This window comes from Podarcis gaigeae, assembly GCF_964106915.1.
Source record: "Podarcis gaigeae genome assembly, chromosome: 9".
NCBI lineage: Eukaryota > Metazoa > Chordata > Lepidosauria > Squamata > Lacertidae > Podarcis > Podarcis gaigeae.
In genome coordinates this window covers 41,299,098-41,314,484 of record NC_139685.1, presented here as the reverse complement: position 1 = coordinate 41,314,484, position 15,387 = coordinate 41,299,098, and the positions used below count along the sequence as shown (strand labels likewise).

Sequence of the window (15,387 nt, the reverse complement as noted above, 5' to 3'; positions counted from 1 at the left end):
AAAAGGGGGACCTCTTTGCTTTAACTTGCTTACTGATGATCTGATGACGTTTCTTCAGAGAGCACTCATCTCTCAAAAATGTTTTCTAAATGGTAGATTATGATTGAGGTTACTACAAGGCAAGATGGGGAAAGAGGCCAAAGTTCTGCACAAATGCTTATGTGGAAGAGAAAGAAAAGCAGCGTGGAGGTGCAAAATTGCCAACTAGACAGACACCAGGGCCGTCTTTAACAGATGCGGTGCCAGGGTGCAAATATCCGCCCAGCGCCCCAAAATTATCACAGATAGTGTTGGGGTGGCCATAGCTGTGCACTGCCAGCCATGGGGAGAGGGTGCAACTCTCCCCCATGCCACTGCGGGAGAGCAACCCCTGCAGAGGCTTGGGAGTGAAATTGCGCCCCTCCCAAGTCTCCATGGGAGGAGAGCGCAGCTTCCCTCCCAAGCCTCCTTGGGAGGAGAGCAATCCCCGTAGAAGGCTTGGGAGGGAAGCTGTGCGCCCAACAGCCATATGGTTGGCGGGGCACAGCTGGCGGGCATGCAGGGAAAGGGGAGGCCGCCAACAGGGACGTGCAGCTCCCCCACTTGCTGGGGCACCCCTGAGAGGCAGGCGCCTGGCGCGACGCACCACTAAGCCCTATGGGAAAGATGCCTCTGACAGACACAGCCTGAGATTTGTAGCTGACTGAAGGACATAAAGGGGAATGCTCCCTGGGGAATCAATGCTACTGTCTGTTGCTTGACCATTTTCCATGCTGATTTTTATGCTTATAAACAAGTACATTTTACAAAAGGCACAGTCTCCACTCATTTCTCAACAAGGCCCATAGTCCTATCTCTGAAATTCCCCTTACCTCAGAAAGGAGGGGGGGATTCCTAACAATAGTAGCAGCTATTACAGAGATTATATTCTGAAAGTTTGCACTTCGTAAAGACATTCATTTCCCCCCTACATCTGTTTCATCATTTATCCTTTAGGTGGTATTCAACTCGGCTATATTCATTTATTTTTATTTCATAAAATGTATACACCACTTGATTGGGGGGGGGGACTCCAAAAAGTGGTTTGAAAAAGATAAAACAATAAAATTAAGGATCATTACAATGATTTGAAACATACAAAAAAGTTAAAATACTAAAACAGATTTATAATCACATCTGCATTTCTAAGCATCTGCGTAGGCCAGCCTAAATAAGAGTCTTTTTAGCAGGTGCCGAAAATAATACTCATCTGCTTGACATCAATAGGCAGGGTGTTCCAAAGTGAAGGTTCTGCCACATTAAACAATGGAATGGCTTATAGCATAGCTGTCAACCGTCCCTTATTTGGTGAGAAAGTCCCTTATCCCAGCGCCATGTCCTGCTGCTGCTTCCTTATTGATGATGTCCCTTAAATTTCCCAGGTTTCAAAGAAGGCAGTTCCTTTCCCTCCCTCCCTGCCAGCCAGGGAGGAGGGAGGCTCCAACTGTATTGCTTGGCTGTGTTGCTCACCCAATAAGGAGTCTAAGAACGACTGGGGGGTGGAGCCTGCATGCCTTGTGCCAATCAAATCGGCCGCATTGCCTGGGGACTCGCCTTTGCTGAGCATTTCCCAGCGGAGAGGTGACGGTGGTTTTCCTTGCTGCATCCCCTTTGCCGGGTTGCTGCGCTGTGGAAACCACAGCTTGAGGCTTCGTTTGGCTGCTGGCTGGGCTTTCTGCCTTTGGCTCAGAGAGGCTCAGAAGTCGAACATACCTGTGCTCTGAAAATCACTTATTTTGGCTGCTGATTCCTTATTTCCGAGGCTGCTGGTCTCTTATTTTCAAATCTGTAAGTTGACAGCTATGTTTATAGTAGTGCCTATTCCAGCAACTGAAGCAGTTGAGTGGGCACATGTAGTAAGATGATCTTATAGGTAAACTGCTCACAAGTTGTTAAGGGCTGTGTATACCCAGTTTTACTCAGAGTATATACCTATTTAAATTAATGGACCTTAGTCATGTTTATTCATTTTAGTGGGTCTACTCAGTTGAATACCACCTTATAGCTTGGTCATGTTTCCCTCCAGGATTCTCCACCCTCCTTTAAGATTCTAGCTTTTCGGCTGACAGATGTAGAATCAAGTTTGTGCAAAAAACATTCCAAAACAACCCTCCTCGCCAGACAAGCAGACTGCCCATTTATGCCTTTGGTGTTCTCACTTATATGAGCCGTATCTTGTCTTGACAGAAACTTTTACAAGCACAAATCAATTGTCTAGACAAATTGTATCTCCAAAAGGATATGAGAGAATGTCATACTAATGACCAAGACCAAGGTCTACTAGGCTTGTGTGTTGAGCATGCTGCTTTATGGAAGTGAGACGTGGGCAACAATGCCTTCCACAAGCACTGGGTCAGAAGGATTGTGGGCAACACAGCGCAGGAGAGATTCTCAAACTAAGCTGTTCTATCCCAAGCCCACACTCCCAGCATGTTCACACTTCTGCCTCAGTGATGTCTATGCCAGCTTGGTCATGTATACAGAACGGAAGATGGCAAGATCAGCAAGGACAGGGAGCTGGCTTCAGGCACTAGGTCTGTTGGCAGAACAACTCTGCGTTACAAATATGTCTGCAAGTGTGACATGAAGGCTGGTAACATTAACTCTGATGTATGAGAATCCTTTGTAGACAATTGTGGTGCCTGGAGGCAGACAGTCAAGTCATGTATGCACAGCAATAACCAGAGGAGGAATAACTCTTGGGAGGAGCACAGAGAGGAAAAAACGCCAATAGCAGCAAAATTGGATGCCTTCATCTGCCCCCACTGCAACAAAACATGTCTTTCCTGTATCGGTCTCCATAGCCACAGCAGGCACTGTAACTCTCCAACGGTTTGACTCTACCCTCAAAGGTGCATTCTTCCACTGTCTTCTGAGACAGATGATGCCAACAACAAGTGTCATAGCTGACATACAATAAATACATTAAAACTGTTTAGCATTCATTCCTGTGAATAGCATGCATATCACACTCAGAACCTTGTTAGCTACCGTTACTGGAAACAGAAACAAATCCCTGCCCCAGTTCACCCCAACCTGTTTTTGCTCTTTGGGGTATTTTAAAGCCTATGGCAATAGACAGTTCCTTAGCTCTTTCAATCGAACACTGTGACTCTAGCGTGGTGCACTGTGTTCCATCATTTTTCCGTATTAAAATCTGCATGATCAGGATGAGTATTTATAAGACACAGAATATCTATGGAAACTTAATCCTAAAGATGAGAGGGATAGCGATAGTACAAAGCAGGAGAATGAGCAGCAGACATAGATCTCTTTGCTGCTTTATCATTCCTCCTATTCTTTCCACCTCCGTGACAAGACAAAGAAAGCAAGGGGCATCATTTGGATACAGGGGCACAGCTAGCTGCTCCAGCTGCTTTGTTGACAATATTGCCACCAACAACAGAGACCTGTGGTAGCATGCATCATTATCCTGTTAGCACTTTTCAAAGGTCGGCCCTCTCCTAAAACACACAATTTGTTTGTCCACCACAGCTTAGACGAGTGCTGGCTGTGAGATTTGGCCAAGAGGAATTCGCTGGAGACTTTGGAAAGAAGCCAAACTTAACTCGGCCCCAGAATTCAGTAGAGGAAAGGCCTTGAGAGAGCAGATGTCAGCTGACTATTGCGTGAGTGCAGTTTTCTCAGTTTCATATTCATACTGTTTCATTTATTCTCTTGCAAAAAGGGAGAGTTTGATTATGAAGATAGAAGTAAATGAATAGGGGGCAGGAAGTGCAATGTTACACAAAAAATAAGAAGCAGGAGCAAAAGAAAGAACACGAACGTTTAGGATAAAATGTAAGGGATGGTATCCAGTGCTGCACTGTTTTTGTCCATCCCCAGCTCTGCCCCCTGCCCCCCATCTGTTTCAGGTCTGGAGTGGGGAGGCGAGGAAGAAGAATCACAGAACTGTAGAGTTGGAAAGAAACCCAAAGGGTGAAAATTCCATTGTACAGTGGTACCTCTGGTTGCAAATGGGATCCGTTCCGGAGGCCCATTCGCAACATGAGAAGAGCGCAACCCGCAGTGGCGTGTCTGCGCACATGCGGGTCGCGATTTGCCGCTTCTGCACATGCGCGTGACGTCATTTTGTGTGTCTGCGCATGCACGAGCGGCGAAACCAAGAAGTAACCCTTTTTGGTACTTCCGGGTCACTGCAGGACGTAACCTGGAAGAACCTAACATGAAGCGGACGTAACCAGAGGTATGACTGTATACACAAAAGTCCCTTGCACCTGAAGAGCTTCAGCCTCAGGTCTTAAAACAATTAGTTGAATTATTCTGAGGTAAACAAGTAACTCAAATGAGAATCCAAAAGTTATGAGATGTTATTGATGTGCACAATCCTCTTATATCTTAATGATGGGGTTTGTGGTGGACCTTAATGCTGAACACCGATAATTACTGCCTAGTTTCACTCTTTTGCTTAAAAACAGAACTTGCAATCACAGAACTGCAGAGTTGGAAAGGGACCCTGAGGGACATCTAGTCCAACCCCCTGCAATGTAGGAATCTCAATGAGATCATACATGACAGATGGCCATCTAACCTCTGCTTTAAAACCTCAAAGGAAGGAGAGTCCACTTGTTATTTCAATTATTATCTTATCAAAAAAATCTTTGGTCACCAACTGTTAAATTTGTGCTCCTTTTAAAGTAAGCCTTTTGCTTTTCCTGTACAGTGAGGATTAAGTTAAAATGGGGGCAGGAAGTGGAAAGAGAACACATCTGGACCCTATGAAACATTTAGCCCATTATAAAAAAAAAATTAAAAGGTTCAATGTGGCAGTCTGTACTTATTTAAATTACTGGAACAGAATAGAAAACTGATTTTTTCCCCCAATATATATTTACTTTCCAGATTTCCATCCTATTCAAAAGCACACAAAAACTACAACTGAAAAGAAATAAAAGCAGTAACAGAGATCTCACCCTGAAGAGCGGTGGTCGGGCTTATTTCTTTCAGAACGATCTGGAAAAGAGAAGACATACAGGGAAATTTGTTAGTTTAAATTTAGCACTGCTTAAGTAAAGCAAACCATCATGATTCGCTTTACATTTTTTTTTTTAAATCTGTAAAGAAGGAGGTAGATTTGCTTGCCCTCTTTAAGAGCTGTTTGCCTGAGAGCAAAGAAGAGGCCTGCAATCTCAGCATTTGTTAAGGGCAGCCTTTTGAAACGCAACTTTGTCCATGTTTACTAACTTTACTTTTTGTGCTCGACATTTGCCGTTCTGAAAAGCAACAGATTTTTCTTTCGCAAAGAAAGTGAGGGAGCAATGGAAAAGAAAACCACTGGATTAGTCAGCACATTAAAAAAAAATCATTCCATGAATCACAGCTGGCAGACTCTGCTAAAAGGCTGGGAGAAATGAGTGGTGGCTGCAGCCATTCCTGCAAAGACAGACTGCCTTAACCAAAGTTCTTTTATGTTCTTAAAAACATCTCTGCGCAGGCAGCCACCATTAACAAGCCCAGTTAACTTGCCCCATTGTTGCTTCTATAGGCATACTGTGGTTCAAAGCATTTTAAAATTTATTTTCATAAATCCAAACAATGATTTCATTGCACAGGCGACAGAATATGTAGTTCATTTCATTATAACTGGACCCACCCAATCACTATAGTGTGATAGGGATTTGGGGGAGAAACTCTTCCCAGTATGTAAATCCCAAAAGAGAATTACGCAATGTTCTATTGCAACAAATTTGATTGGTTGGATCCCTCAGTTTACTGACAAAGGCTCATTTATTTTTAATGCCTTTATTTCCATTAGCCCACAATTTCCCCCCTCCGTTCCTTTTTGGAAGGCTATATAAGTATGATATAATTTATAAATGCAACAAATATATATATATATACACACATACCAATCAATGTTCTTTTTCTATATCAAAACCAATCTTCTAAAAATGCTTTTCTAACTCAATGAAATTCTTAACCAAAAAAGTTCTTTTAGTTCACGTCAGACCAGGTTTATTTCTTTAAAAAACAGTCTTGCATTAATATAAATGTTGACACTATGCGCACAAAGACAACATATAAGCACCTTCATCTACATTGCACAGATGAAATATTGCCTCTACTTCTGCTGTAGTTTTCAGTCTTTATTTGGTCTTTCTATTTTTTCTAGACAAAACAATAAAGTGATTTACCACCTATTCCCCAGCAACCAATACATTTTCAGTTTATAAACACCAATATTACATCTATACTACAGCAACACGACACTTCTGCCTTTTATTTCTGACACGCTTTTCACTGTATTTCATCAAAACTAACATTGTTGTTTAACAACAACTTTTCAAGCCACAATCATAAAAAGCTGCTCAGAGACACAGGAAAAGCTCTCTCTTTCATCACAACAATTTAATCTGGCAATCACCTTACCTGAAGCTACAGAGGTACAAGCAGCCCTTTCCTTTTAGTTCAATTTCCATTTGATGTGGGAATTAAAGTCCTAGCTATTTACACAGACATGTAACAGCAACAAACCAAGAGAACTTTCCAAGTTGGACGACATCAGAAGCGAGAAGGAGAAATCACAGAACATGTAAACAGCATCCCAGATCTTCCCTGCAAGGCCTGTTTCTGATTGGCAGCTGCATCGTGGCCAGTCTCAGAACTGGAATGCTGTCATTCAGGAAGTTAATGTTATTCCCTTTTCCCTTTCATTCTTTGTTTAAACAGGAAATGGTTCAGATGGAGTTGCAATTTGCTGCTTAAAACGGGAGGACGAAGAGCACGTGAAACACAACAGCGTCCAAACTCTTTTTTTAAAGAAAAAAGGAGCTTAAAAAAAAGAGAACTATCCAAGAAATAAAAGGCTGTGCAGCTTAAATACAGGATATACATTCAGAACAATGCATATACATTTTGCTTAACTTCATTCTGGCAAGAAAGAATGTCGTTTTTAAAGGCAAGTCACACAGATTTCCAGTTTTATACAGGATAATCATTCTATAAAATCAAACTTTTATAGCTGTGCTAGTCCCACAACTTGCTGCTAATATATACAGGAAGAAGACAGATAAATCTCAGGCATATAAAAATGTGAGTCTGACACATTGGAATCTGAAATATTTCCCATATCTGGAAAAGAAATGTACTTCTTCAAGAAGCGTAGCAGTGGCCAAGGTTTTTGACAACTGTGCCAAAAGCCAAGTCCAAAGGATTAGATAGTGATACTGCTATGTACACCACAATACATATGCAGCCTCTCCACCCCTGATGACTTTGGGTTGTGCTGAGAGCAGACAGCAGTACAGCTCTGGAGAGTCAGTACAGTGGTACCTCAGGTTAAGAACTTAATTCATTCCGGAGATCTGTTTTTAACCTGAAACTGTTCTTAACCTGAAGCACCACTTTAGCTAATGGGGCCTCCCGCTGCTGCCGCCCTGTTCTCACCCTGAAGCAAAGTTCTTAACCCAGGTACTATTTCTGGGTTAGTGGAGTCTGTAACCTGAAGCGCATGTAACCTGAGGTACCACTGTATAGGTCTGATAATACAATAAAGTGAAATTGTACAGCAAACCTTTAATAAAGAGTAAACCAACAAATACACCACATATATTTACAATGGTGCATGTGAAGGTAGCCGCTGAGTTTCAAACCACCAATGAGTTAGGAACTTGCCCTGCATATGACAACGAGCTCCAGAGGATTGAGCGTACAAGACCAATACCCTATAAAAATCTGGAGTGGAGTCCCAAAAATGGTTGGATGGTGCCTTCTACACCTCTTTCCAGCAACTCCTGCAGCCAAACTGGTGCCAAACGTGTTGCTACGCTTTCCTTTGGACGACATCAGTGAGACTGAATGCAGGTGATCTTGTCTGGTCAGCCCAGGACCTTCATATACACTGCCCAAGCTTGCACCCTGTAACCCAGCATTTTCACTTCACTCCTGGAGGCTTATTCCATTGTCTCTCGAGACAGATGGATGCCAACAGCAACAACAATGTGAATCACATATGTATGTACATATGCAGCCAACTGAAATATTTTCTCTCTCTGAGTGTGGTATATCACATGGTGACATGCATGAAGCAAGATTGTATGACCACAGTTCCTGAAATAGTTAAAACACACCAAGGTATCTTTGAACAACCAAACAATAGTCATTTGCAGAAATTTGATTGCAACAATATGCCCGTGTTAACTGGATATATAATTCTGCACAAGTTCATAAAAATAAAGTAAAAGGCGGCATTAGATTTTAATTTAATAAGCATCTATGCTGAATGTTTTCAGGTTACTGAACTTAATTGCCGGACCATTTCCCCTCACAAGGGAGCAGAGCTGTACATGGAACGCTTTGCCCCCCCCCCCCGCCGCCCGCAGCACTTCTGACAGCCTTTTGTGTCCACAAGAGGGCAGCTCATAGCAAATCTGAGAAATCTCAGGGACTGATTTCTATAAAGCCCATAATCCAAGTGCAGACCCAGTGTGTTGGAGAATGAAGGAAGCACTGTCTAGCCCCAGGTGTGACCAGCCTCTCATAGGATACTCTCTTTAAATGCTGCTTAACAGCAGCATCCATTAGTGGAACCACCATGCCACGTTCAACTTTGCAAACAGCTTCTTGTTGGCATTTTTCACATCAATGGAGGTGATAAGGTAAAGGTAAAGGGACCCCTGACCATTAGGTCCAGTCGTGGCCGACTCTGGGGTTGCGGCGCTCATCTCGCTTTATTGGCCGAGGGAGCCGGCGTACAGCTTCCAGGTCATGTGGCCAGCATGACTAAGCCGCTTCTGGCGAACCAGAGCAGCGCACGGAAACACCGTTTACTTGCCCGCCAGAGCAGTACCTATTTAACTACTTGCACTTCAACGTGCTTTTGAGCTGCTAGGTTGGAAGGAGCAGGGACCGAGCAACGGGAGGTCACCCTGTCGCGGGGATTCAAACCACCAACCATCTGATTGGCAAGTCCTAGGCTCTATGGTTTAACCCACAGCGCCACCCACATCCCAATACACCACAACTACTACAACAACAACAATCTCTCAACGGTATGCAAATATTCTTCAGGATTTTCTATTGGGCATGTGCCAATCTTAGCAGTACGCCAGTAAACTATGGCAGAGCATACCACATTATCTTTCCATTCCTAGCAAATAGACTACACCTGAATGGAAGCTGCTTCTGATCTTCTTGCTTCAATCCTCTCCTGGTTCGAAGAGACCGTGGTGCAGGGAAGGGTGGGAAAGCACCTGGTCCTTCACTTGCCTGGCCTGCCTTTTCCTCCTCTTCCCCCAGCTCTGATTCCTGCCTCTTGGCTTGTGCAGGCCCCCACAGATCACTGCCCTCGTCTCCCGAGTCAGACTGCAGCCCCCCTTCTCCTGGTGCGCACTTGTCAGTGTCCTGCCAGCCCCTGACACATACCTTACAGGGCAGGGGCAGGGAATGGCTGCCTACACCTATCATGCCTCAGGCACCTGTTACAGGAACCTTGATAAAGGAACAGCTGCCAGAAGTACTGTGAGGGGGGTTCTGGACTTTTGAGTCTAGGTCAGGGGTCAGCAAACTTTTTCAGCAGGGGGCCGGTCCACTGTCCCTCAGACCTTGTGAGGGGCTGGACTATATTTTTTTTTGGGGGGGGGGGAATGAACAAATTCCTATGCTCCACAAATAACCCAGAGATGCATTTTAAATAAAAGCACACATTCTACTCATGTAAAAACACACTGATTCCCAGACCGTCCGCAGGCCAGATTTATAAGGTGATTGGGCTGGATCCGGCCCCCAGGCCTTAGTTTGCCTACCTATGGTCTAGGTATATAAAATGGGTGGGTTGCTGGCTACTGCTGTCATTAGATTTAAGACAGCTTTGGAAATTAAACAGCCTGTTGGTAAGCTTTATGCTCACTTAATTTTCTTTGACATGTTTTAAATTAATTGTTGAACTGTTAGTGCTGTACCAATATGCTAAAGTTTATTAAGTAGTAAGTTAATATTGTACTTATACTGTTATTTTTTGTACACCTCTTTGATTACTTTTTTTTTAAAAAATGGAGCATATAAACAATGACTACACAGTTAATAAAAGATGAAATACTCTCCCTGTGCAAATTGATGGGGCTGGTGCCAACCTACAAAGCAGACCCCAGTAGTTCTGTTATTGTATGTTAACATTCAGTTCATAAAACTCCAAGGCCAGCTCACAACAAAGTCCATTTTGTTGTTGACATTGGGCTGGATCCAGAGAACCTGGAGCAGAAGGAAGTTCGACATTTATTTCCAGTATCTTATTAAAATAATTAATTTTACTTTCTGTAAAGAAATTCCTGAATACCATATATTGGCCTCTGGCATGCTGCTTAAAGCTGCAAGCCAATGCACACTTACTTGGGATCTAAATAGGATTTTCTACAAGGAAACATGCATAAGGTTGTTCTGTGAAAGTATGATCCATTGTTTCCCTAGTGTTTTCAATAATTGGTCCAGTGATGAGAACTGTAAAGCAGGTGGGGAAAGCTAGGTTTCCAGCCCCTCAAAACTCATTTTTGGCGGGTTGGTTGATACTCCTGAACAGTGCAGGATGAGACATTGGTAACTTAAGTGGCAGTGGGAAATTGTCCAAAAGGATGGAAGAAGTTTGTAGGAGAAGTTTGGGCTGTAGCTCAGTGGTAGTGCAACAGCTCTGCATGCTGAAGGTCCCACCTTCAATCACTGGCATGTCCAGGAGGGACCAGGAGAGATTATTGTCTGAAATTTTGGAAAGTTATCATAGGATGAGCCAGACAAAACAGTGGTCTGGCTCAGCTTTCTATGTCTTTATATTGCTGTTCATGCAAGGTTCCTCTACTGTGGTGTTGGTCAATTACTCCTTCCACCAGTACAGTGGTACCTCGGATTACATACGCTTCAGGTTACATACGCTTCAGGATACAGACTCTGTTAACCCAGAAATAGTACCTCGGGTTAAGAACTTTGATTCAGGATGAGAACAGAAATCGTGCTCCAGCGGTGCAGCAGCAGCAGGAGGCCCCATTAGCTAAAGTGGTGCTTCAGGTTAAGAACAGACCTCCAGAACGAATTAAGTACGTAACCAGAGGTACCACTGTAGTTACTGTATATACTTGAGTACAAGCCAACCCGAATATAAGCCGAGGCACCTAATTTTAGGACATAAAACTGGGAAAACTTATTGACTCGAGTATAAGCTGGTTCACCATACCACAAACCTGGTGGTGGCAGCAGCGAAGGAGGAAGAACAAGCAGCCCGAATAGGCTGCTTTCGGGCTGCTCATTCCTCCTCCACTGCCGCTGACAGCGGAAAAGGCAGCAGAGGAGGAAGGAGCAGCCGCTTGTCCCTCCGCAGCCGCCGCCTCTGCAGCTCGCAAGAGCAGGCATAGGAACCCGGTTGGGAGAGGCACAGTGCAGCACCTCTCCCAGCTACGGCTCCTGTGCCTGCCCTTGCGAGAGGCAGGCGGAGGGACGAGCGGCGAGAAAGGGCTCCTTTTTCGCAGCTCTTCCATCTGCAGCTGCCCGTTTCACTCGAGTATAAGCTGAGGCAGGCTTTTTCAGCATAAAAAATATGCTGAAAAAGTCAGCTTATATTCAAGTATATATGGTACCAATGCACCATCTTATGTTGGATTTGACCTCCCAAGGAGGCTTTTCAGGTGGGGTGGGGCTTCAGTGGGGAGAAGTGGATGGGATAGCATGTAGAATCATAGAATCATAGAGTTGGAAGAGACCACAAGGGCCATCGAGTCCAACCCCCTGCCAAGCATGTGGTTCTCTGGATCTGGCCCATTGTTTAAACTACATTGGATCCTTCAGAAATTTATGTTCTGAGCAATCCTATGCATGTTTACTCACAAATGAATCCCATTCTGTCACCAATGAGTAAGAATGTGTTGTAGTGCCTCTTTAAAGTTGCATGCTGCAACCTAAGAGTGATTGCTTAATTTACTTACAGAAAAGAAACTCAGGACACCAGTTATTTCTGTTTGGTTATGGAAGTGGACAAGCCTAAATATAGCAAACTGCAAGACGGTGCAATTATGAGAAATAAATAATAAAGAGATTATACACAACATTAACTGGAATAAACTGCATCCTAATTGTATAGCTCATCTACACATTTCGTTTTACGGTGATTAGTATGTAACAATATTTTCATTTTAAAAGCTTAATGTGGAGGAGAGGGAAATGTAAGTTTTTGTATACTGCAAGAGCAAAACCGTACTAGAAAGCTGTGTACTAACAGGGGTTTTGCAAAATCTTAATCTGAACAGTGGGCAGGATTAGTTACTTGGCAACCCTGTGTAAAACCTGCCCTGAAGGGAACATTATAGCATACTTCCCTAATGCTTCTGATACCATGCTGTGTACACTGTACTTTAACCGGGCTTTGTCATAACATGTTTGCAAACTCTCTCTCTCCTCCCCCCCACACCTTAACAACTGTATACCCTACAGCAGTGTTCCCCAACCTTGGGCCTCCAGCTGTTTTTGGACTACAACTCCCATCATCCCTTGCTAGCAATACCAGTGGTCAAGGATGATGGGAATTGTAGTCCAAAAACAGCTGGAGGCCCAAGGTTGGGGAACACTGCCCTACAGGACACAGTGGCTTGAATCAGTTATCACATGAAAACAGTTCCTTTTCAGGAAACAACTGAAAACATACCCTGCTAAAACTGGACATAGGTTACATTTTGGCACTGTATGAACAGATCTGCATAAGGCTGATTTTGGAGACGAGATCTACTTCTTCCAAACACACTGCTCATGCAAGCCCAGGGCACATCCCTCAATCATCTTGCTTCGCTGCAAGCAAGGATTAGTTCAGTCCACCCAGTGAAGAAACAAGATGTTGCAGGGAAGCAGACAGCAGCACAACACAGCTTGTTTCAAGAAAGAATTGACTTCCACACTTTCCAATTCCTGCCTTAAACCAACAAGGACTGTGCTTCCACAGACACAGGGCTGTATATACTATTGGTATTTTGACTCAGCAGAAGTGTCTGCTGACAAAGGAGGGAAGGAGAGAAAAAACTTGCAGGGAAGGGGGAGCTACAGGGGTAGAGGAAATTGAGCAAAAATTCCCGTTGCCTCGTCTGTTAGTGGATGGATGTCTCTGCTGGTGCAACAGTGCTGTGAAGACGAATTAGATCCCACCCATACAGCACTGGCCCTGTGAGGGCAGCATGACCCCATCTCCCCCCCCCCTTAAAGGGCACCAAATGCATCGTCTCCTGCGTAGCCCCTTAATACAGTGGTACCTCAGGTTACAGACGCTTCAGGTTACAGACTCTGGACTGTTCATACGCAGGACTTGGGCTAGAGTTACATCACTGAGCTACAGTATCTCACAGGTTGCCGATTAAGCTAAACCAATTACACTCCTGCACTCTATTACAACAGTTATTTGAATATTGGGTGGTGGGGGGTAAGGGAGTTAAGATGCAATATTAAGTGAGTCTGCATATTTGAAATGTTCACAATTGACTTCAGTTTCGTCCTAATAAATTCTACAATACGGTGAAGGAGCATAAAAGGATAGCTTTAGAACAATTATTAGCATGGTGCACCAACTGCTGTTTCCCCTTGAATTAATAAGAATGAAGCAGCACAGAGCTGTGGATTACAAACTGCTCATTATCTCAGAACTGCTGAAAATGTTCTACCAAACATATCAAAAGCAAGGAAACTATCCAACACTGACCTTTAGCATAGCTTATATCATTGAATTTGACTCCTTAATTAAATGAATGGCGACAGCTCCCTCTAACAAGGCCCATTGTTTACTAATTATTTTGCCTCCAAGAAGCTGGCAACCTACCCGTCAGGAAACCAAAGAAAAGTATGGCATTCCTTTAAAAGTCCCAAACAGGCATTCCGTAGGCCTCCTCCACAGAATATCTGAACAGCTGCTTCAGTATGGCTGCTGACCAATAGTGTTATTTACCATGACAAAATGGGCAATGGTATTACGTAGCTACATTAGTTGGCATTCCTTTGTGATGAGTACAATGGAAAGTGCCACCCACACCAGGCATCTTGCGAATTAGTCCACAGTCACTATGGCCCATTTTTCACATAACAGTAAACCATAGTTTATTTTTTTTTTCCCCAAAATTTTTATTAGGTTTTTTTTAATAAAAGAGATACAAAATTAAAAAACAGCATTGTTTGTGTCTTTACAAAATTTCATAACATCTTTGGACTTCCTCGCGTCATCCGCTCGCACTTACATTGTTCATAAAATTTTTCAAGCAAATTACCATCTTATTTGTAATCTTATAACCAATCATTACAATATAGTCTAATAATGCTCATCTAATTTAGTGATGGCCAATTGTTTATAATCAAGCATCCTTCTTAGCATTCCATCAAATTACAATAGTTTTGTAAATAAATCTTAAATTTCTTCCAGTCTTCTTCAATCCTTTCTTCTCCCAGGTCTCGAATTCTGCCAGTCATTTCCGCCAGCTACATATAGTCCATCAGCTGCATCTGCCATTCTTCCAGCGTGGGTAGATCTTGAGTTTTCCAGTTCTTTGCGATGAGTATCCTTGCTGCCGTTGTTGCATACATAAAGAAAGTTCTGTCCTTCTTTGACACCTTCTGGCCGACAATACCCAGAAGGAAGGCCTCTGGTTTCTTAGTGAAAGTATACTTAAATACCTTTTTCAGTTCATTATATATCATTTCCCAGAAGGCCTTCACTTTAGGGCAAGTCCACCAGAGGTGAAAGAATGTTCCTTCATTTTCTTTACATTTCCAACATTTATTGTCAGACGAGTGGTATATTTTGGCAAGCTTAACTGGGGTCATGTACCATCTGTATATCATTTTCATTATATTTTCTTTCAAAGCATTACATGCAGTAAAGTTTAGCCCAGTGGTCCACAACCTTTCCCATTCCTCAAACATAATGTTATGCCCAATGTCCTGTGCCCACTTTATCATAGCCGATTTAACCATTTCGTCTTGTGTGTTCCATTTCAACAGCAAGTTATACATTCTTGAAAGTACCTTAGTCTTAGGTTCTAACAGTTCAGTTTCCAGCTTCGATTTCTCCACCTGGAACCCTAGCTTTTTGTCATTTTTAAAAACTTCTTTAATCTGAGCGTAATGTAACCAGTCTCGCACTTTATCCTTCATTTTTTCCATACTCTGCAATTTCCAGTTATTTCCATCTTTTTCTAATATTTCCCAATATTTTGGCCAATTGGCTTCCATATTGGGTCTTTTTCGGGCCTTAGCTTCCAGAGGTGAAAGCCACCTTGGGGTTTTATTTTCCAATAAGTCTTTATATTTTGTCCAGACATTAAACACTGCTTTTCTGACAATATGGTTCTTAAAGGCCTTATTGATCTTAACTTTGTCATACCATAAGTATGCATGCCAACC

At 43.1% G+C, this 15,387-nt stretch overlaps 1 protein-coding gene and 2 long non-coding RNA genes across 10 annotated transcripts in view; 2 read left to right on the top strand and 1 right to left on the bottom strand.

Annotated features, from left to right (window-relative positions):
• The window catches only part of LOC310852560, a 215,407-nt gene that overhangs the window by 70,982 nt on the left and 129,038 nt on the right, over positions 1-15,387 (top strand). The gene's annotated exons all lie outside the window — the stretch shown is intronic.
• Positions 1-15,387, bottom strand: part of SH3D19 (SH3 domain containing 19) — a 73,072-nt gene that overhangs the window by 45,802 nt on the left and 11,883 nt on the right. For 5 of the 7 annotated variants that reach the window (XM_083755487.1, XM_083755489.1, XM_083755484.1 and 2 more), the window contains exon 2: positions 4,953-4,992. Coding sequence is in view for 3 of the 7 variants with exons in the window: in XM_083755484.1 (XP_083611610.1) it covers positions 4,953-4,992 (40 nt within the window). In the remaining 4 variants the exon portion in view is untranslated. Of the gene's footprint in view, positions 1-4,952; positions 4,993-6,408; positions 6,661-15,387 lie in introns of those variants that run through there. The other 2 variants (XM_083755490.1, XM_083755488.1) reach the window with 2 other exon arrangements.
• LOC310852615 lies at positions 2,037-5,084 on the top strand. The gene is made up of 2 exons (XR_014568322.1): positions 2,037-3,647; positions 4,882-5,084. It is a non-coding gene; the product is annotated as an uncharacterized lncRNA (long non-coding RNA).